Source organism: Elgaria multicarinata, chromosome 5 (genome assembly GCF_023053635.1).
Source record: "Elgaria multicarinata webbii isolate HBS135686 ecotype San Diego chromosome 5, rElgMul1.1.pri, whole genome shotgun sequence".
In the NCBI taxonomy this organism is placed as follows: Eukaryota; Metazoa; Chordata; class Lepidosauria; order Squamata; family Anguidae; genus Elgaria; species Elgaria multicarinata.
In genome coordinates, this window is record NC_086175.1 from 134,801,252 (window position 1) to 134,823,397 (window position 22,146).

General features: G+C 47.8%; 1 protein-coding gene across 4 annotated transcripts in view; it reads left to right on the forward strand.

The window, feature by feature from the left end:
- The window catches only part of GDPD5 (glycerophosphodiester phosphodiesterase domain containing 5), a 219,667-nt gene that overhangs the window by 147,144 nt on the left and 50,377 nt on the right, over positions 1-22,146 (forward strand). For all 4 annotated transcript variants that reach the window (XM_063127249.1, XM_063127250.1, XM_063127251.1 and 1 more), the window contains 5 exons: positions 3,539-3,632; positions 5,800-5,859; positions 9,961-10,059; positions 15,900-15,993; positions 20,640-20,785. In XM_063127249.1, coding sequence (XP_062983319.1) covers positions 3,539-3,632; positions 5,800-5,859; positions 9,961-10,059; positions 15,900-15,993; positions 20,640-20,785 — 493 coding nt within the window. The remainder of the gene's footprint in view (positions 1-3,538; positions 3,633-5,799; positions 5,860-9,960; positions 10,060-15,899; positions 15,994-20,639; positions 20,786-22,146) is intronic.

Consider the following 22,146-nt stretch of genomic DNA (forward strand, 5'->3'; position numbering starts at 1 on the left):
TCTAGGACGTATGGCAACCCTAGTGCTGTTGCACCCTGTCCTGCTTGTGCGTTTCCCATTGACAGCTGCTTGGCCACTGTGTGAACAGAATACTGGACTAGATGGACCCTTGGTTTGGTCCAGCAGGGATCATAGAATCATAGAATCATAGAATAGCAGAGTTGGAAGGGGCCTACAAGGCCATCGAGTCCAACCCCCTGCTCAGTGCAGAAATCCACCCTAAAGCATCCCTGACAGATGGGTGTCCAGCTGCCTCTTGAAGGCCTCTAGGGTGGGAGAGGCCACAACCTCCCTAGGTCACTGGTTCCCTTGTCGCACTGCTCTAACAGTCAGGAAGTTTTTCCTGATGTCCAGCTGGAATCTGGATTCCTTTAATTGGAGCCCCTTATTCCATGTCCTGCACTCTGGGAGGATCGAGAAGAGATCCTGGCCCTCCTCTGTGTTTTAAGACAGAATTTTAAGACATCTTAAAATTCAACTGGGTAGGTCTGCCGGAAGTGATGAATCTTTATGGCTTTCTTAAATTCTGGAAGACTGTTAAGTTGACGAATCTCTCCCGGTAGGTCATTCCATAATCTGGGAGCAGCAGAGGTAAAGGTCCTCTGAGTAATAGTTGTCAGCCTTGGTTTTGTTATCCCCAATGTGGACAGAACTCAATTCGCTTCATGGCTCCCTCCAGGAAAACGGAACCTTTCCGTCACGCTTGGCCGTCCTTTTGTGAGATGTCTTAAGGCAGCCTTCCCAAACCAGTTCTGTTTGACTGCAGCTCCCATCGTCCCCATTCAACACGGCCAGGAGCTGTGGTCCGACACCTCTGGAGGGCTCCACGCTCGGTCTGGTTTGCTTTGCCACGGAACCACAGTTCCCTACGCGGTTGCTCTCTTTATCCCGCAAGAATGTACTGGGAAAGGAAAACAGCTTAGAGCAGGCCAACAGAATTGCTGTGAAGCGCAGAAAAATGCAGCAAATCAAGACTGGAACATTTGATGCGTCAGTGAACAAAGAAAATTTGCATCTAAATCTAGACCGTTTCCAGCAGAAGAATCTTTGCAGGGTATATAATATTTATTTATTTATTTATTGCGTTTTCATACCGCCCTATAGCCGAAGCTCTCTGGGCAGTTCACAAAAATTAAAACCATTCAAAGCATAAAACAAACAGTATAAAAACATGATATAAAATACAACATAGAAGCACAACCAGGATAAAATTGGCCGCAGTGCAGAAATGCAAATTTAAAATGAAAATTTAAAACAGCCGAGTTAAAATTAAATTTACGGACTGCTAACATGCTGAGAGAATAAAAAGGTCTTCACCTGGCATCTGAAGGAATATAGTGTACGCCAGGCGAACGTTCTTAGGGACAGCATTTGGGGTGCCACAGCAGAAAAGGCCCTTCCTTTGGTACTTCCTTTGGCAGGGGCTCACTTTTTTGGGAACTGATGTCCTTTGTGTATGTGATCTCAGTAAATCTCACAATGACCCTGAAAGGTAGGTCAGTATTATTTCTGTATTGCTGACGGGAGTGAGGCTGGTTGGGATTTGTGCGAAGGTCACCTCGGCACCCATCCTGCACCACCAGCAATTATTCTACTTGAGGATCCTTCCTGCAAAGTCCACATGGATCAGGCCTGCACCTGCATGTGCATTCTTCCGCAGGATAGTAACGTTGCGCTATAAATCGACCCGGTAAATCGAACACTGTGCTGTAAATTGGACCTCCCTATCTACGCGAGGTCATCCTGGGAGTGCCGCTCCCAGCTTTGCCTCCCCCCCCCCCCCCCGTGACCTCACTACTGTGTGCCGCGACTCTCTGCTGTGACATCAGCAGCCTTTACCCTGCTGCTGCGCTCCCCCGGCCAAGCCATGCCATGCGGCTGGCTTGCTGCCCTGGAGTTTATTGGCTTCATCAAGGCACGGCACGCGCTGCTCCTCGGTTAGCTTCTGGTGACTTGATTAACTTTTCCCAACCTGCTTCTTGCTGTTTTGATTCGATCCTTGTACGGAGGCTCATTGACGTTCTCCCCCCTCCTGTTTTTCCCATTTTTAATTAACCATTGGGTTTGCTGAGCTTTATTAGGAAGCCTGTCTCTATTTAAATGCAAATTTTGACATTTCCCATCTGGGATAGCGGGGGTGGGGTGGGGGAGCAGTACTCGCAGCACCAATTTAAAGGATCGGGTGTTCGTGGTTCTTGGGGATCTCTTGTTGACATCTAGTCCTCTTAGCCATCCAGGCAGCTAGGACTGATTGGGTGTTCAGAGGAGGGCAACGAGGATGATCAAGGGTCTGGAAACAAAGCCCGATGAAGAGAGATTGAAACAACTGGGCATGTTTAGCCTGGAGAAGAGAAGATGGAGGGGAGACATGAGAGCACTCTTCAAATACTTAAAAGGTTGTCACACAGAGGAGGGCCAGGATCTCTTCTCGATCCTCCCAGAGTGCAGGACACGGAATAACGGGCTCAAGTTACAGGAAGTCAGAGTCCAGCTGGACATCAGGAAAAACTTCCCGACTGTTAGAGCAGAACGACAATGGAACCAATTACCTAGGGAGGTTGTGGGCTCTCCCACAATAGAGGCCTTCAAGAGGCAGCTGGACAACCACCTGTCAGGGATACTTTAAGGTGGATTCCTGCATTGAGCAGGGGGTTTATTTATTTATTTTTGGTAACCGGGCCGATTCAAAGTGCTAGTGTTAACATGCAAAGCCCTAAACGGCATGGGGCCAGGTTATTTGAAGGAACGCCTCCTCCCATATGTGCCTGCCCGGACCGTAAGATCATCCACAGGGGCCCTTCTCCGTGAGCCCCTGCCAAAGGAAGTGAGGCAGGTGGCTACTAGGAGCAGGGCCTTCTCTGCTGTGACACCCCGGCTGTGGAATGAGCTCCCCAGAGAGGTCCACCTGGCGCCTACACTGTACTCCTTTCGTCGCCAGCTGAAGCCCTTTTTATTTTCTCAGTATTTTAACCCCTAATTTAACTTAAATTTAAACTCTGCTGTTTTAATCTCATATTTTAACCTATATCAATTTTTGCTGTGTGGTTTTATCCTGGTCGTGCTTTTTATGTTGTATTTTGTATTTGTGTTTTTAAGTTGTTGGTTGTTTTATTATGGTTTTAATTTTTGTGAACCGCCCAGAGAACTTTGGCTATTGGGAGGTATAGAAATGAAATGAAATGAAATAAATAAATAAATAAATAAAATATTGCTTCTAGCCCTTTGGAGCAACCGAGGCAGCTTCAGGGAGGATAAGGCTAGGAATGAGCTCCTAACAATGGTGGCTTTGAATTACCTCCTGAGCCAAGTGGCTGTGGTGCCCTGGGTTTCGTCAAAATTGTAGCGGCTCAACGTACACCAGCTGGATTTCATTCCCATCACATATTCCATTTCTGCCCTTTATTTTCGAGAAGAGAGCTCCAGCTATTGGGCGGTATAGAAATGCAATAAATAAATAAAGTAACCCCAGACCAGAGCTTCAGCGACACTCAGCGTCTGCATCTAATCTCTCTTTTCATTCCCTCTTCTGTTCCTTCAGGTTTTTATATAATAGAATGGGATACTGGAGTGACTGGTCCATTCCAATCCTTGTTACAACTGCTGCTGGCTTCACATATATCACAGCTTTATTGGTAAGTTTTTCACACCCACACCCACGAAATCCCGACAGAATGCCTCCCGTTGAGCGTGGAAGTGTGGCGTTGCATTTGCTCTCCGAACAGAGAGCGCCGTGGCTTCTAGTCTGGTCACTTCTCTTTTAGGGGCTGTTAGGGGAACGGAAGGCCCGAGAGAGTCAGCGGGCTGTTTTAACGGGGGCTTTGATTCAGCCGAAATGGGATGGCCGGCTGCATTGGCTCTTCCCCAGGATTCCCGCCTGCATGAGCCTGGATGTAGGCCAGGGGTCCGCTTGATTTCAAAAGCCTTCTGCATGCGGTCACTTCAGACCACTGGCAAGCATGATTTGTGTTTTCCCTGGCAGCCTGCTGCTTAGGAAGGAAGAAGGAAGGAGAGAGAGAGAGAGGCAGAAATAGAAAAAAAGGGCCACTTCACACAAGCCACGGTTGCTTAAATAAGACATGTTTTCCGGGTTTGAACAACACAACAACCTACCGTGGGTGGGCAGCCATGGTGGGTCGTTGTGTTTTCTGAACTCGGCGATTAAATAAGCCATCCCCCAGAGTGTGACCCTCGTGGTGGGTGCAAATCAGTATCAGTGCTTAAATATTTTTATTTAAGGTTATTTTAAGCTGCCTTTAAGGGTAAAGCATCCCTTTCATGCCATGTCAGTCTTATGGGTGCCCAAACTCCCCCTGCACCCTTATGCAAGTAGCCCTGTTCCCAGGGGAGGCTGGCGGTTCCGGTGCCAGTGGGGCAGCGATTCCGTTCCGGGTTTCAGTCAGAACTCTAAAGGAGCCATCCAAAGGGTGATGCAGCCTCTACGGCCCGATCACCATTTTGGATGGCTGGGTTTGGGAGGAGGGTTGAATGGAATTTGCAGAATTCGGTGACTTATGCAGCAATCTCGCAAAATAACCCATCACCCGCCAAAGGTCCTTCCAGAGCCTTGGTCTATCAGTGGCTCTTGGCCATGACAGCTAATAATCAGCACACACCTGGATACCAGGTGTCGCTGACAAACACCAGCAGAGAGCCGTGACCATCCTGTCCTGCTCGGTGGCCACTTTGGGACATGTGCAGAAGTAGGTGGGCCATTGGTGCGCTCCAGCAAGGTTGCGCTTCTGTTTCAATGAAGCCGCATTAGTAAAGGGCAGAGATGTGAAGGCCCTAAAAAAAAACCCAATTTTTTTGGAAAAACCCTGGGTTTTTTCCGTTTTCCCCCGAAGCCTTTTTGGTTTTTTCCCCCGAAAAATTGAAAAAAATGAAGAAAAAACGGATTACGGGATGTTTTATTTTAGCATGATGAATAAAATGTTTAAGACAAGGTGTTAATATATTTACTTCTCCAAATGATTTCTAAAAACTGTACAGTATCAGATTATTACAATGTCTGTCTGTGCACCGAGGACAAGCAAGTCCTAGGTTGCAAACTGAGACTACAACTCTCAAATGCAAGAGCAAGATGCATTTCTGCCTCTAGGGGGCAGCACTGCCACGGAAGCAGGAATAGGTCAGAAAATGAGTCTGATTAAATTTCATGCATATTCATTGAATCTTGGTTCTCCCATTTTTCTCAGTTCTTTTTATGGGAATGGGGGCTTTATGTCTTGGCACTGGAGGACTAGCAGAGTCATAAATAATTTTCTTTGTTACTAATGGTGGCTTCTTCAGTTGTTTTTTTTGAAAATAGTTCTTTGCCTGCTCCTCATAAACTGGCAGAACCAAAGTGGTTCCTTACAGTTCAGGTGTTCCTAACAGTTCAGGAGCTTGTAGCTCCATTTGTTACCCCCCAAAAAACTAAAAAAAGTAAATTAAATGTGTAATAATTGTTTGAATACACTAGTTTTAATATACCAAATGTAATAATTTTATGCCAAACCAACTTGGACATAATTACATTTTATGTTCCTAAAGTAACAAAGTGACTTTCAATCTGTAAAAAAGTGCTAATATTGCATTATTTCAATTTTTCCGAAAATTTCCGTTTCCCCCCCGAAAAAAATGGGAAAACCCCCGTTTTTCCCCCCATGGCTTCAAAATTTCCGGAAATTTTACATCTCTAGTAAAGGGCCATGATCCATGTCGCTTCTGCCTTTATTTGAGTGTGTCTTCTTGCCATGTATGCTCTCTCGCACGAGGTGCATGTTCTAACCAGTCTAACTGGCTTTCCCCATCTTCCAGATTTTAGCACTATGTCACGTAGCGGTAGGACAGCAAATGAACCTGCATTGGATCCACAAGGTAAGTTGCTGTTTGGTGCACAGAAACCTTTTGGGTGCTGAAGCAGGGGCTGATGAGGCCGCAATGCTGAGCATGTTTACCTGAGAGTAAGCCCTGTTGAACACAGTGGGACATACTTCTGAGTAAAGATGGCTGGGATTGCACTGCCTGGTTTGCTGCATATGTTGTGGCTGCCAGGTGGAGACCACCTTAAGTCACGCCATGTTTATTTATTAATTTATTTATTACACTTATATACCGCCCCCATAGCCAGAGCTCTCTGGGCGGTATACAGAAATTCTAAAATCGAGATAAAAACAAGTATACAAAATTTTAAAACACAGAACACACACACATAAAGCATTAAAAACCGTTAAAAAAACATAAACGTGTGGGTGATTAAGATGTGCTGCCATATGCCTGTTCAAAGAGGAAAGTCTTAACCTGGCGCCGGAAAGATAGCAGCGTTGGCGCCAGGCGAGCCTCGTCAGGGAGATCGTTCCACAGTCTGGGGGCCACCACCGAAAAGGTCCTGTCCCTTGTCATTGCCACACTCTGAGCCTCTCTCGGAGTAGGCACCCAGAGGAGAACCTTAGATGTTGAATGTAGTGACCGGGTATATTCACGTCGGGAGAGGCGTTCCGTCAGGTATTGTGGTCCCAAGCTGTGTAAGGCTTTATAGGTCAAAACCAGCACCTTGAGTTGGGCTCGGAAACATACAGGCAGCCAGTGCAAACGGATCAGAGCAGGTGTTATACGGTCAAACCTGGTTCCCGAAATCAATCTGGCTGCTGCATTTTGCACGAGCTGCAGCTTCCGAACCGTCTTCAAAGGCAGCCCTATGTAGAGTGCATTGCAGTAATCTAACTTGGAGGTTACCAGAGCATGGACAACTGAAGCCAGGTTATCCCTGTCTAGGTAGGGGCGTAGCTGGGCCACCAACCGGAGTTTGTAAAAGGCACTCCGTGCCACCGAGGTCACCTGAGCCTCAAGTGACAATGATGGATCTAAAAGATGTGAGATATTTGTGGACGGTGGTTGCAGGAACCGAACAATGGCACAGTCTCGCTGCTGCACGCCAAGGTGTTCATTGCAGTGGAGCTTTCCCAGGAGAAGTTTCCAGCGTTGGGATCCTGCCCACCCATCTTCTGCTGCCTCCAGTCTGACGGATTGGTCTGTCTGGTTCATTCTTTCTCGCTGCCAGTTCTCGCCTCTCCAAATGACAGCCACATTGGTTTTTACAAAAGGGACCCAGATCTAAGCGGCGGATGAGATAAAGGAATAGCGCGGCTACTTCCTTTCAGTCTGAGCGATGGGAAGGGGAGAAAAGAAACCGAAAAACCTGCTCAAAGGGTTTACTGCGCTGCCTTTTTCGTGATGGAATCGAAGGCGAAGTAAAACTCATTAGGTTTTGCCGGCATAGTGAATATTACTAGTTTATTTTTTTCCCACTTTAGAAAATCTTCTACATCAGCTGGCTCTGGGGATTAAATGGACTCCATTTATTTATTTATTTATAAGGGAGAGGCCGTTCCATCAGTCTGTATGGCCCCCTCCCCACCAAAGAAGCAGGCAAATGGATGGGGTCCTTTTGAATTTAGTCCATGTTTTAAAATATAGTCTGTCTTGCCTGACTATATGGCTAACACAGCCCTTTTATCCTCACAACAACTACCCTGTGAGGGAGAGTCTGTGACTGGCCCAAAGGCACCCAGGGAGCTCCCATGGCTGAGTGGGGACTAGAACCTGGATCTCCCGACTCCAAGTCTAGCACTCTAGCCACTACACCACACTGGCTCTTGTATCTGAGACTGCTGTCTCAGATACGAGCGGTGGAGGCTGGTTATCAGATGTCAGCGGGGCTGTGAATCCATTCTGGGTTTCAGTCAGAATTATAAAGTAGCTTTCCAGGGTACTTTGCAGTGAGCTTCATGCTTTGCCTCTTGGATAGCTCCTTTAGAGTTCTGAGTGGTTCTGACTGAAACCTGGAAAGGATTTACAGCCCCACTGACATCGGAGCCACCAGCCTCCACTGAATGTGAGATTGGGAGCTTTTCTAAGGGAGGTTTTTATCTCATGATCAAAACTGGTCATTCACGGAAGCTAGCGGGTCCTTTACATGACGTCGTCAACCTTCAGAGCGTCTCCTGTGCTTTTTGATCTTCATCCTGCTTTTAAAAAGGTCGGAGATAATCCCATACAAATGGGAATGCGAGATCTTGGCCGTGTGTGTTGATGGTGTTACACTGCAATACAGCCACTAGATGGCGCTGTGTAACGAAACATATAGAGCGTCGCCAAGAAGGGATGTTTTCGATTCAAATAACGGGTCCGCCGTGTAAAGGAGCCCATCATAGCCCTGCAAAGAAACAGAAGCAGAAAGCCTCGGTGAGGATGCAGCATTTCAGCCTGGTGTGTTGAAGTCCTGGAAGTAACGGCAGAGTTGCGGGGGGCAAAGTACTCAGCTGGCACTGGGAAGACTGGGCGCTCTTCCCAGCACTGGCTGAGTCTTCTTTTGTGCGCCTCTCACCACAGGAAGAGGCTTGAGGAGGAAGAGGAGGAGACTGGGTCCACTGGGGCCATGGAGCTCCACCCAGCATTGGCTGTGGTCCTTTCTCCATGCTGAAAGAGGCCTTCAATGCTATCAGCTTCTCAGAATACTGGCGTAGCTCTCAAATGCAGCCAGGGACACCTTGGAGAAATTGTAATGATGGCCTGAATTATCTGCTCATTCCAAGGCATCGGCAGAAACGTGGGCAACGCCGGAGGGGGGCTCCCCCGGTGGCATCAGGAAGCCACGATACATCAGCCCCTGTGGGTGGGCCATTAAAATTGATGAGCGATCAGAAACCGCCTGAATGCCTCGTGAAAACAAGCTTGCTCTAGTGTTCCTGCATCTGCTCTTCTCCTCCGGTGGGGCTGTGACGAGGAGCCCGAAAGTATCCTGTTTTAAACTAACTTCTGTTTTAAACTAACCATTGTCTGTTGATATGCCCAAACCAGGTCAAACTATGGTTAGTTTAAACCAGTGGTTCCCAAAGTGGGCAGTACCGTCCCCTTGGGGTGGGTGGGATTGCACAGGGGGGCGTTAAGAGGCAAGGGGGCGGCAGGAGGGCGCTAAGAGGCAAAGGAGCAGCAGGGGGGCACTCGAGGTGGTCTTTTCCGAGAAGCGCCTCTCCAGAAGGTCTTAAAACCCAGGGACACTTTTATGGGAGAAGGTAGTTTGGTCCCAAGACATATAGGGGAAGAATCCACACATGTATTAATACCGTTTAAACAGAGTCATTTTAACAGTGAATTGAAATGTTTCAAAAGCATCAGAACGCTAATGAAGAAACATGCTCTGCTTGGTGTGCCCCGCCACGCTGGCTACAAACAGAGGCGTTCGCTCTCTTTTCCCTCCCTTCCTTGGCAAGCCTGTGGCAGGTGCTTCCCATTTAAAGGGGAGCATGGCCCCTTTTTCATTCTTAGCTCCCCAGCTCAGCTCCTCTGCCTGGCTGCCACCACCGCTGCTCAGCCCGGGTGCCCAGACCAGCAGGATCCAGAGGAGCTCGGCCCCTTTAGATGGGAAGCACCTGCCCCAGGCTTGCCGAAGGAGGGAGGGAAAAGAGAGCGAACGCCTCTGTTTTGCAGCCAGCATGGCGGGGCACACCAAGCCAGGTATGTCTCTTTATTAGCGTTTTGGTGCTTTTGAAACATTTCAATTCACCGTTAAAAGGACTCTTCTTAAACGGTATTATTATTATTATTATTATTATTATTATTATTATTATTATTATTATTATCATCATCATCATTATTATTTTTTTTTATTTATTTATTTATTTATTTATTTATTTATTTATTTATTTATTTATTTATATATATAGCACCATCAATGTACATGGTGCTGTACAGAGTAAATACATGTGTGGATTGAGGAGGGGACACTGGGCATGAGTTTGTGGAACCAAGGGGGCGGTTACCTGAAAAAGTTTGGGAACCACTGGTTTAAACGATAGTTTATTGAAACAAGCTGATGAGAAATCACAATTTGATCTTAACTCGTTTTGATAGACCATAACTCTTTTCTTCTCTCAGAAGCAGGGAAGGAAATATAACCTCTTCCGTCTTGACTTGCAGATTGGGTTGATAACTACCTTGATATCAACGGTCGTGACAATGTGTTCTGTAGCCCAGCTGTGGGACGACGAATGGGATATGGTAGTTATATCATTACAAGTAAGTGTCTTAATTTAATAGAGGGATGAAAACAACAGGAGGGTTCTTTTTTTGTGCAGGGGTTTGAAGATGGTAATAGATTTTTTTTTATAAACTTGTGGTGCCTGAGTGAACGAAAAGTTTGAAGTTACTCTCAAAAAATGCAGCCCCTGAAATGGACAGGCCGTTATGTTTTAGATCAGCCTTCCTCAACCTGGGGCGCTCCAGATGGGCTCAAGTTAAAGGAAGCCAGATTCCGGCTGGACATCAGGAAAAACTTCCTGACTGTTAGAGCAGTGCGATGGTGGAATCAGCTACCTAGGGAGGTTGTGGGCTCTCCCACACTAGAGGCATTCAAGAGGCAGCTGGACAACCATCTGTCAGGGATGCTTTAGGGTGGATTCCTGCATTGAGCAGGGGGTTGGACTTGATGGCCTTGTGGGCCCCTTCCAACTCTGCTATTCTATGATTCTATGATTCTATGTGTTGGACTGCACCTCTCAGAATGCCCCAGCCAGCCTTCCAGAGCCTTGGCTGGGGCATTCTGGGAGTTGTAGTCCAACACATCTGGAGCACCCCAGGTTGAGGAAGGCTGTTTTAGATGAACAAAAGGGACCGTCCTATAACCACATATGGTGTCATCATCCTACGGAACTCATTGCTACAGGAAAAAGTCAGGAAAATAGACACAAATGGCTTTAGGAAAGATGAGAGGCCTTAGATAAATACACAGAGATAATGAAGATGATTTGTATCCCGCCTTTTGCCCAATGCTGGGCCTCAAGGCAGCTTTACAAAAATTAAAACATATACAGTTAAAGCCTGTAAACAGACATAGACAAAAGTTAAAAATACAATTAACACATTTCAATATTAAACCATTTAATAGTTTAATCTCCCACACTAATGGTTTAATGGTTTAATCTCTGGAATCAGTTCCCTAGGGAGGTGGTGGGCTCTTCTCCCACACTAGAGGCCTTCAAGAGGCAGCTGGACAAGCATCTGTCAGGGATGCTTTAGGGTGGATTCCTGCATTGAGCAGGGGGTTGGACTCGATGGCCTTGTAGGCCCCTTCCAACTCTGCTATTCTATGATTCTAAGTTATCCAGAAAAAGAACGCTCATGTCATAAACTGAAAACCACTGCATCTTAATCGATGTGGGCCTGAACAGGTTAAAAAGCTGAACCACAGGAACCTGGTTTCTTTGAAATATTAAATTCTCAGCTCCAGATCACTCCATTGTAATTATCTTGGGCTTTGAAAGCAACTCAGGTACGCTTACCTTAGCTTCATAGGGATTTCTTCCTCCTCTCCTCCCCTCTCCCCCCACCCCCGAAAAAAACACACACATTTTAACAGCCCCAACAGAAGGCCCAGGAGTTTTTAAACTGCTGGGTTAATGCACCTAGGCTTGCAACCTAGACAGGCGGCAGTATTAAGTTCACATTTCCATCCTAGAGCTGAGCTACACATTGTAAGCCTATGCGGCAGGGCCTTGCTATTTACTGTTTTACTCTGTACAGCACCATGTACATTGATGGTGCTATATAAATAAATAAATAATAATAATAATAATAATAATAATAATAATAATAATAATAACAACAACAACAAAGAAAAATCACTCTCAACCCCTGTTCCAGGGATGGGACCATTTCAGACTGCAGGGAGAGAGATAAATTAATTGGCGTCTTATAACCACAATAGGCAAAAAAAAAGTGCCTTTGCTTCCAGGGCGCCTGCAAAGGACACATGCGAAGATCTGTTCTTCCAGCTCTGACACTCAAATCAGATTCCTGGGTCCACTGTTCGTTTGTTTGAAGTGTGCACCTTTTGCACCCGGCTCGGGTTGGTCGATCTCAGGAGTCTAGAGAAAAAACAGAGTAGAGCCTGGAAGCCTGAAATCTGCACATCATGGTCCACACTGCCTGCTTCTCTTAGGTTTCAGATGGTCTGTTCCAGGCTAAGCTGGAGAAACTGGGACTAAAGGAGTCAAGGAGGCTGGCTTTATACTGAGCCAAATGCAGGGGAGGCTGGGGGCCCCTATGCCAGTGGGGCAATGAATCCGCTCCGGGTTTCAGTCAGAACTCTTAAAGGAGCTGGGGGCTCCAATGCCAGTGGGGCAGTGAATCCGCTCCGGGTTTCAGTCAGAACTCTTAAAGGAGCTGGGGGCTCCGATGCCAGTGGGGCAGTGAATCCGCTCCGGGTTTCAGTCAGAACTCTTAAAGGAGCTGGGGGCTCCGATGCCAGTGGGGCAGTGAATCCGCTCCGGGTTTCAGTCAGAACTCTTAAAGGAGCTGGGGGCTCCGATGCCAGTGGGGCAGTGAATCCGCTCCGGGTTTCAGTCAGAACTCTTAAAGGAGCTGGGGGCTCCGATGCCAGTGGGGCAGTGAATCCGCTCCGGGTTTCAGTCAGAACTCTTAAAGGAGCTGGGGGCTCCGATGCCAGTGGGGCAGTGAATCCACTCCGGGTTTCAGTCAGAACTCTTAAAGGAGCTGGGGGCTCCGATGCCAGTGGGGCAGTGAATCCGCTCCGGGTTTCAGTCAGAACCAGTCAGAACTCTTAAAGGAGCTGGGGGCTCCGATGCCAGTGGGGCAGTGAATCCGCTCCGGGTTTCAGTCAGAACCAGTCAGAACTCTTAAAGGAGCTCCTTGGACAGCTCTTTAGAGTTCTGACTGGTTTTGAGTGAAACCCGGAGCGGATTTAACACCCCACTGGCATTGGAGCCACCAACCTCCACCGGTGAGACACTGTCTGACTCCTGGCAGCTCTGCAGGGTCTTGCTTGCCCCCCTGATCCTTTTAACTGGAAGCCCCCATGACCGTACCTGGGACCCTCTACATGCAAAGCAAGCCCTCTGCCACGAACCCTGTAGCCCTTCCCAGGCCTCGCGTGGCCATCCTTGCACACTTGCGTGCAGCTGCACTGGCTTTAGGGTGTGTTTTTCTTTTTGTCTCTCTCTCTCTCTCTGTCTCTCTTTCGGAGGATGAAGTTTTCAATAGCAGCATCAGCCGCTCGGTCCTCTCGGGCTGCGGTTGTCATGGCGATGTTCTGTGCCTCGTTATCTTCTGCTTGTTGGCGGATTACGGCCTTCTCTTTTTGAAGGGGGGGCTGCTCCAACTCTTTCTTTTTCGCAACTTCGGCGCTGCGGTTTCCACCCGCGCCGTTGGGCGTTGTCGCGAGGAAGCCTGGCCGGCACGGGCGAGGCTGCCTGGGGTCCCCACGGGAAGCGACGAAGGGCCGGGAAAAGAGGACCCAGCTGCAAGCAGTGGGCCCCAAAGCCCCGAAATTTATTTCCTTTGCTGCATTAATACCCTGCCCTTTCCTCCAAGAAGCCCCAGGCAGCTTGCACGGTTCCCCTTCCTCCTCTCCATTTTATCCTCACAACAACAACCCTGTGAGGTAGGTTAGGCTCAGAGTCCGTGCCCGGCCCAAAGTCCCCTGCTGAGCTTCATGGCTGAGCGGGGACTAGAACCCGGGTCTCCCCAGTCCAACACTCTCACCACTACCTCCCACTGGCTTCTCCTCCCCCCCCCCCAAAATTAAAATCGGAAAGGTGCTTTAATCGGTAAGTTGAAAAGGTTTGTTTGATTTTCAGAGTGTTTAAGAACAAGGAGGCGTTTCCCCGCTCACATCTGCGTGAGTTGCTGTTCTGGGCATATCTCTGAGAACAGATTGCGGCAGAAGGGAGGGGGGCCAAAGCATGCAGAAGGTTTTAGCGGCATCTCCAGGTAGGGCTGGGGGAAAAACTCTTGGCTAAAACCCTGGAGAGCTGCTGCTGCCAGTCAGTGTTGATAGCACTGGGCTTGGATGGACCAAGGGTCTGACTCGGTGTAGTGCAGCTTCCTGTATTTCTATGTTCTTAAGGGGCTGGATGAAAATGTCTTAAGTGCCTGAGCTGCATCAGGAGGACTTGGATGACCTGACCACACCTGATGCAGAGACCAGAGCCAAACAGCCACGCTCTGTGGAGGCTGATTGGAGGGAGGGCAACCAGGATGATCAGGGGTCTGGAAACAAAGCCCTTTGAAGAGAGACTGAAAGAACTGGGCAGGTTTAGCCTGGAGAAGAGAAGATGGAGGGGAGACATGAGAGCACTCTTCAAATACTTGAAAGGTTGTCACACAGAGGAGGGCCAGGATCTCTTCTCGATCCTCCCAGAGTGCAGGACACGGAATAACAGGCTCAAGTGACAGGAAGCCAGATTCTGGCTGGACATCAGGAAAAACTTCCTGACTGTTAAAGCAGTACGACAATGGAATCAGTGACCTAGGGAGGTGGTGGCCTCTCCCACGCTAGAGGCCTTCGAGAGACAGCTGGACAACCATCTGTCAGGGATGCTTTAGGGTAGATTCCTGCACTGAGCAGGGGGTTGGACTCGCTGGCCTTGTAGGCCCCTTCCAACTCTACTATTCTATGATTCTATGAGGTAAATCCAGAGCAATAGGGTCATGCGAAGGCAGAATCACAGAGGGGGACCTTGGAGGTCATATCTTCCAACCCTCGGCTCAGTGCAGGCATCTTGCAACTGATAAATTCCCCCACCAGCAAGTGCAGGCTCTGATGTCAGCAGGGCAGTGAATCCACTCCGGATTTCAATTAGAACCAGACCGAACTCTAAAGCAGCTGTCCAAGGTGGGGGAAGACATTCTGGGGATAGAGTTCAGCACCTTGGTTCAGCACCTTGAACCTTTAGAGTTTTGGCTGGTTCTGACTGAAACCTGGAGCGGATTCACAGCCCCACTGACATCGGAGCCACCAGCCTCAAATGCAACCAGCCTCGGCGTAAATAATCCCTCCACCTCCCATGAAACAGCTCTTTCCATGTGCCAGGTTCTCCTCATGTTTAACTCTCCAGATTCAAAGGGTTAAGGAAAAAGACAATTTTAACAAAGTTTTATCACATAAATACAATTCAGCAACAGTATTAAACATTTCAAGTGCACTGGCATCTACTGTATACCTCTGGTTGCATTATGTTATACAAGAATACCAAAAGAGAAATTAAAAAAGCAGGTCAAACGCGTTTCGGCACCGGGGTGTCTTCTTCAGTGATCCCAGGCTTCACAGAGCTCTTGTAAAATGTATTTGTATGGGCTGTTGTTGTTGATTCGTTCAGTCGCTTCCGACTCTTCGTGACTTCATGGACCAGCCCACGCCAGAGCTTTCTGTCGGATGTATGGGCTGACTTAATAGAAAGGCCCTGAATTGGGTAGCCAAAACTTGCTTCCCTGCCATTTCCGCCCATGGATTCCAGTCCTGCCCTCCGGAGCAACAGAGAACACACCTGCTCCATCTACTGCATGACGGCCCTACGGATACAGTCTCCTCTGTGGCTGGTCCCTTCAGCTCATGGGGATTTAATTCATTGGATTCTTAGGAGAGTTGGAGAATTTGGGAGGAATTACTGCTGTTATTGAGCAACAGGGCTGTACTCATAGAATCGCAGAGTTGGAAGGGGCCTACAAGGCCATTGAGTTAGTCCAACCCCCTGCTCAATGCAGGAATCCACCCTAAAGCATCCCTGACAGATGGTTGTCCAGCTGCCTCTCGAAGGCCTCTAGTGTGGGAGAGCCCACAACCTCACTATGTAACTGGTTCCATTGTCGTACTGCTCTAACAGTCAGGAAGTTTTTCCTGATGTCCAGCTGGAATTTGGCTTCCTTTAACTTGAGCCCATTATTCCGTGTCCTGCACTCTGGGAGGTTCCCAAATGATACCCAAATGATTCCCAAATGATTCCCCCACCCACCCACTTTCCAATTTGATTTCTGTCTCGTTCTGTCTCCTTTTACCATGGGGCTGCACAGCAAACACATTTGCATTTTAACCGTTTCCCACCTTCTCTTTTTATTCCTAGGCGACCGCTCCTTTTCTGCATATAGGAGCCCTTGTGGCTGTCACCGCCCTGTCCTGGTTGGTATCTGGGCAGTTTGCAAGAGCCGAAAGAGCCAGTGAGTCACAGCCGTTCCTTGCTTGGCACGGTGGGCGGAACTAGGCGGGAGTGTCAAAGAGAGGGCAAGGCCTCTGCCGGTGGGGTGGGGGACCAACCAGGATTTGAAGCTGCTTGGCAATTCTGGGACAAAGCGAGTCACGATCACTTTGCTCTCCTTCCTGCAGGCATCATACAACACATCGCTTAACGCTGAGAAGGGGAGCAAAATTTCTTGGGGTGGGAAAGGGTGTATGAGTCTACATCTCACTCCCTAAACAGAGAGCTTCGGCTATTGAGTGGCATAAAAATGTAATAAATAAATAAAAAATAAATAAATAACCAAAACAAAGAGATTGGGAAGACTACATCTGCAGCAGCCCTAAGATTATTACAAACGAGAAGGATCTTGGAATTGTTGTAGACCACAAGCTGAATATGAGCCAACAGTGCGATGTGGCTGCAAGAAAGGCAAAGGCTATTTTGGGCTGCATTCATAGAAGTATAGCTTCCAAATCACGCGAGGTACTGGTTCCCCACTATTCGGACCTGGTTAGGCCTCATCTAGAGTATTGCGTCCAGTTCTGGGAGAGCCCACGACCTCCCTAGGTCACTGGTTCCATTGTCGTACTGCTCTAACAGTCAGGAAGTTTTTCCTGATGTCCAGCCGGAATCTGGCTTCCTGTAACTTGAGCCCGTTATTCCGTGTCCTGCACTCTGGGATGAATGCTAAAATGTATATATTAAAATTAAATTAAAAAAGAGAATGTTCAGTAGTTAAGGGCGTTGGAAAACTTGGGAGGGAAAGGGATGGCTTGCACCTGAGTCCCTTACAACTTATAGTTTCCTGGAGAAAGTCAGGGCTGCCAGGGTGTGATGACACGTCGCTGCAGCTTCCTCTTGCAAACCGCACTTGTTTATGCTATATTAATAAGCTTCCCTTTGCTGCCAGAGCCAAACACGGCGGTATTGCTATAAGAACAGCAAGAGAGGTGTGCTACGAGGTTTTAATAGTTCAGAATACCCGTCGGAGGCCATGGTGTGTGAAAGGACCGTCTGCGCACTGCCTGGCACCGTAGCACATTTCATGTGCCTGCAGTTATTCTTCCGTTTACAACAGAGACAAGATACCTCTGCCTCCCCCTCTGAAGCCTGGTTTCTGGAGATCCCAGGGAAGAGGTCGAACCCTGAGGAACGATGGTGACTAGCCACTTGTGTTAACATGGGATATATTTATTTTAGCAAGCGCCAGGGTTTAGCACACCGGGAAGTGTTCCTGGTAAATGGAAACAGCTGGGAGCCTTTGAGAAGGAGGGCCTTTTGGAGAAGCTGTTGGAGTTTTTCTCCCTCTCTCAATTTTTTTCTCCTTCTCCCATAATACTAGAACCTAGGGTCATCCCATGAAGCTGATGGGTGGGAGATTCAGGAGAAATAAAAAGGACTTCTTTACACAGTGCGTAGTTAAGTGATAAAACTCACTACCACAAGATGTAGTGATGGCCATCAGTTTGGATGGCTTTAAAAGGGGGTTGGATAAATTCCTGCAGGAGAAGGCTATCCATGGCTACTAGCCCTGATGGCTCTGTACTACCTCCAGTATCTGAGGCAGTAAGCCTGTGTGTACCAGTTGCTGGGGAACATGGGTGGGAGGGTGCTGTTGCACTCCTGCTCATGAGTTCCTGGTCAACAGCAGATTGGCCACTGTGTGAATAGAATGCTGGACTAGACTGACCCTTGGTCTGATCCAGCAGGGCTCTTTATGGTCTTACGGTCTTGGTTGTGTTGGGTGATGCTCTTCCAAGATCGAAAGAAAGAGAGAGGGAGAAGAGGTGGTATAGAATCATAGAATCATAGATTAGCAGAGTTGGAAGGGGCCTACAAGGCCATCGAGTCCAACCCCCTGCTCAATGCAGGAATCCACCCTAAAGCATCCCTGACAGGTGGTTGTCCAGCTGCCTCTTGAAGGCCTCTAGTGTAGGAGAGCCCACCACCTCCCTAGGTAACTGATTCCATTGTTGTACTGCTCTAACAGTCAGGAAGTTTTTCCTGATGTCCAGCTGGAATGTGGCTTCCTTTAACTTGAGCCCGCTGTTCCGTGTCCTGCACTCTGGGAGGATCGAGAAGAGATCCTGGCCCTCCTCTGTGTGACAACCTTTTAAGGATTTGAAGAGTGCTCTCATGTCTCCCCTCAATCTTCCCCATGCTAAACATGCCCAGTTCTGTCAGTCTCTCTTCATAGGGCTTTGTTTCCAGACCCCTGATCATCCTGGTTGCCCTCCTCTGAACACGCTCCAGCTTGTCTGCATCCTTCTTGAAGTGTGGAGCCCAGAACTGGACGCAATACTCAAGATGAGGCCTAACAAGGCCTAATAGAGAGGAACCAGTACCTCACGTGATTTGGAAGCTATACGTCTATTAATGCAGCCCCAAATAGCATTGGCCTTTCTTGCAGCCATATCGCACTGTTAGCTCATATTCAGCTTGTGATCTACAACAATTCCAACGTCCTTCTCGTTTGTAGTATTGTTATTGTTATTATCCTGCCTTTTCCCCAATACTGGGACTCAAGTTGGCTTTACAAAATTAAAACATCAACAATTAAAACATATAAATAGAACTATACAAAAGTTAACAATATAATTAAATCTTCTATAGTATTAAAAAAATTTAAAGTTTAAAAAGCATTAACAAGGTCGAAACTATTCCCTAAAGGCCTGCCGGAACAAAACTGGTTTTGCCTGCCTCCAAAAGTGCAGCAAGGAGGGAGCCAGTCTAGCTTCCCTGGGAAGGGAGTTCCAGAGCCCCGGGGCAGCCACTGAGGAGGCCCTCTCCCGTGTTCCCACCAGGTGTGCCTGTGATGGTGGTGGGACCGACAGAAGGGCCTCCCCTGAAGGCTCGTAAGGCAGGCTCATAAGGGAGAATACGATCTTTCAGATTACCTGGACCCGAGCCGTAGAGGGCTTTATAGGTGATAACCAGCACTTTGAATTGTGCCCGGAAACAGACTGAAAGCCAGTGGAGCTGTTTTAACAAGGGAGTTGTATGTTCCCTGTAACCAGCCCTGGTCAACACTCTGGCTGCAGCTCTTTGGACTAGCTGAAGTTTCCGAACATTCTTCAAAGGCAGCCCCACGTAGAGCGTGTTACAGTAATCTAGTCGGGAATTAAGACATGCGTGACTGTGACCAGATCAGACATCTCTAGGAAGGGGCGCAGCTGGCGCACTAGCTTTAATTGTGCAAATGCACTCCTGGCCACCGCCGAAACCCGGGCATCCAGGCTCAGGGCTGAATCCAGAAGCACACTCAATCTGCAAACTTGTGTCTTCACGGGGAGTGTAATCCCATCCAGCACAAGCTGAACCCCTATTCCCTCATCTGGTAAGGAGACTGTATTCCCAGAGCCAGTAAAGTGTGTGTTCTACATGTCCATGATGCCACTGTGCAAATATGGCAGCCTGGTGCCCTCCAGATGTGTCGGGCTACAATTCCCATAAACCCCAGCCAGATATGGGGGCTGGGGATTATGGGAGAACCACAATGCCTGACAGAGTGCCTCTCCCAGCATGAACTGACCTGTACACTATGTTCAACATCTAAGACACTTCTCCCGGAGGCTTCACCGAGGGGGGCTTGGAAGGTGGCAGTGAGAGAGAGAGGGCCTTCTCAGTGGTGGCACCCCCAATTATGGAACGATCTCCCCGACGAGGCTGACCTGGCATCAACATTGTTCTCTTTTCAGCGTCAAGTTAAAACTGCCCTCTTCTTTTAGGCATTTGGCAGCATATAATGAGTTTTTAATCCGGTCCTAGATTGTCTTTGGTTGATTGCTGAATGATTGTTTTTAGATATATGTTGTCTGTGTGCCCCCATTTATGTAAATGGTTTTGCTAGGATGACCCTATGAAAAGGATGACAGGGCTCCTGTATCTTTAACAGTTGCATAGAAAATGAAATTTCAGCAGATGTCATTTGTATATATGGAGAAACTGGTGAAATTTCCTCTTCATCACAACAGTTAAAGGTGCAGGAGCTGTACTAGAGTGACCAGATTTAAAAGAGGGCAGGGCACCTGCAGCTTTAACTGGAAAAGAGGACAGGGCTCTTGTATCTTTAACAGTTGCATAGAAAATGAAATTTCAGCAGATGTCATTTGTATATATGGAGAAACTGCTGAAATTTCCTCTTCATCACAACAGTTAAAGGTGCAGGAGCTATACTAGAGTGACCAGATTTAAAAGAGGGCAGGGCACCTGCAGCTTTAACTGGTGTGATGAAGAGGAAATTTCACCAGGTTCTCCATACATACAAATGACACCTGCTGAAATTCCCTTTTCTATGCAACTGTTAAAGATACAGGAGCCCTGTCCTCCTTTTCATAGGGTCACCCTAGTTTTGCACTTTGCATAATGAATCTTTAATGGTTTTTAACCTCTGTGAACCAACCAGAGAGCTTCTGCTGCGGGGCGGCACAGAAATATAAAAACAGAAATGAAATCTGGAGGGCACCAGGTTGGGGAAGGCTGCTGTATGGGCTCCCTTGAACGTCCAGGGAGGACTTCGGTTTCCTGGTTCCCCCTTTTTCCGGAACCCCAGGTCCTGGAACTGCGACATCATCACCTCTCTCTCTCTCTCTTTTCCCTCTCTCTCTCTCTCGTTCCTCCCTCCAGCTTCCCAGATGCTGACGTTTGGGGCCTACTTTGCTGTGGTTCTTGCACTGTACCTAGTCCCCATCACCATTTACTCCCCTTGCATAATGGAGAAGAAGGATCTGGGACCCAAACCCGCTATCATTGGTCACCGCGGAGCACCCATGGTAAGTGCGCACCCTTACTGCTCTGTCGGGTCGTTTCCCTCCCCTGTTTCTTCTTGTGGGGTGCTTGGATACTGTGGACAAGGGAGAAGGCCTTCTCAGTGGTGGCCCTCCACTTATGGAATGATCTCCCCGACGAGGCCGCCTGGCGCCATCATTGTTTTTTTCCGGCACCAGGTCAAGACTCGCCTCCTTTCCTAGGCATTTAACAGCATGTGTTGAGTTTTTAATCAATCCCAAACAAGTTTTAGGTTTGGCTGACAGGTCAATGGCTGTTTTTAGACATATGTTACCTTTGGGAATATGAGCCTCGTGTGGCGCAGAGCGGTAAAGCAGCAGTTTCTGCAGCTGAAACTCTCCCCACGGCCTGAGTTGGATCCCAGCGGAAGCTGGTTTCAGGCAGCCGGCTCGGGTCGACTCAGCCTTCCATCCCCCCGAGGTCGGTAAAATGAGTACCCAGTTAGCTGGGGGAAAGGTAATAACGGCCGGGGAAGGCAACGGCAAACCACCCCACTATAAGGCCTGCCAAGAAAACGTCAGCAAAAGCTGCCGTCAGTAATGACTTGGTGCTTGCACGAGAGGTTCCTTCCTTCCTTCCCTATCTTTGGGAATACTGTCTGTTCTACGTTTTTATATTTTGTATATCGTTTTTAATGTTTTAATCTTTCGTAAGCCGCCCAGAGAGCTTTGGCTATGGGGCGGTATAGAAATGTAATAATTTATTTATTTATTTATTTATTACATTTCTATACCTCCCAATAGCCGGAGCTCTCTGGGCGGTTCACAAAAATTAAAAACATTCAAAGTATAAAACAACAGTATAAAACCATACTATAAATAATAATAACAACAACCTGGCTAAATACCACTGCATGCCAGGGATTAGCTATCTTGGGAGTCTCTGACACTATCAGTCTGCTTTTTAACGAAGTAATGATGCATTTAAATATATTTGCATAGCACCAGCTCTTCATTAACTGGCACTTTTGAAATGCTGAAGTGTAAGATAATGTTACAGTTTAATAACCGAAAGCTACCACTCATTATTGAAAATCCACCTTTTAATTTTCGTTTGTCGTACCGTATCAGCCCTCATGCCAGGAGTACAGCAGGGCCCCACGCAAATAAATGAGTGTCCTTAAGTCTCTGCCTTGTAGATTAAAATTTGTGCTTGCCAATTTAGGGCGCAAACCTGTGTATGTTTTAGACAGGAAAAAAGTCCTACAGCTCCCAGCTGGGTTGGACTCAATGGCCTTATAGGCCCTTCCAACTCTACTGTTCTATGATTCTGACTTTTTGTCTGTCTAAACATGCATAGGATTGTGCCCTTAATCAACTAAAGATTTAGTTGATTAACCTACAGC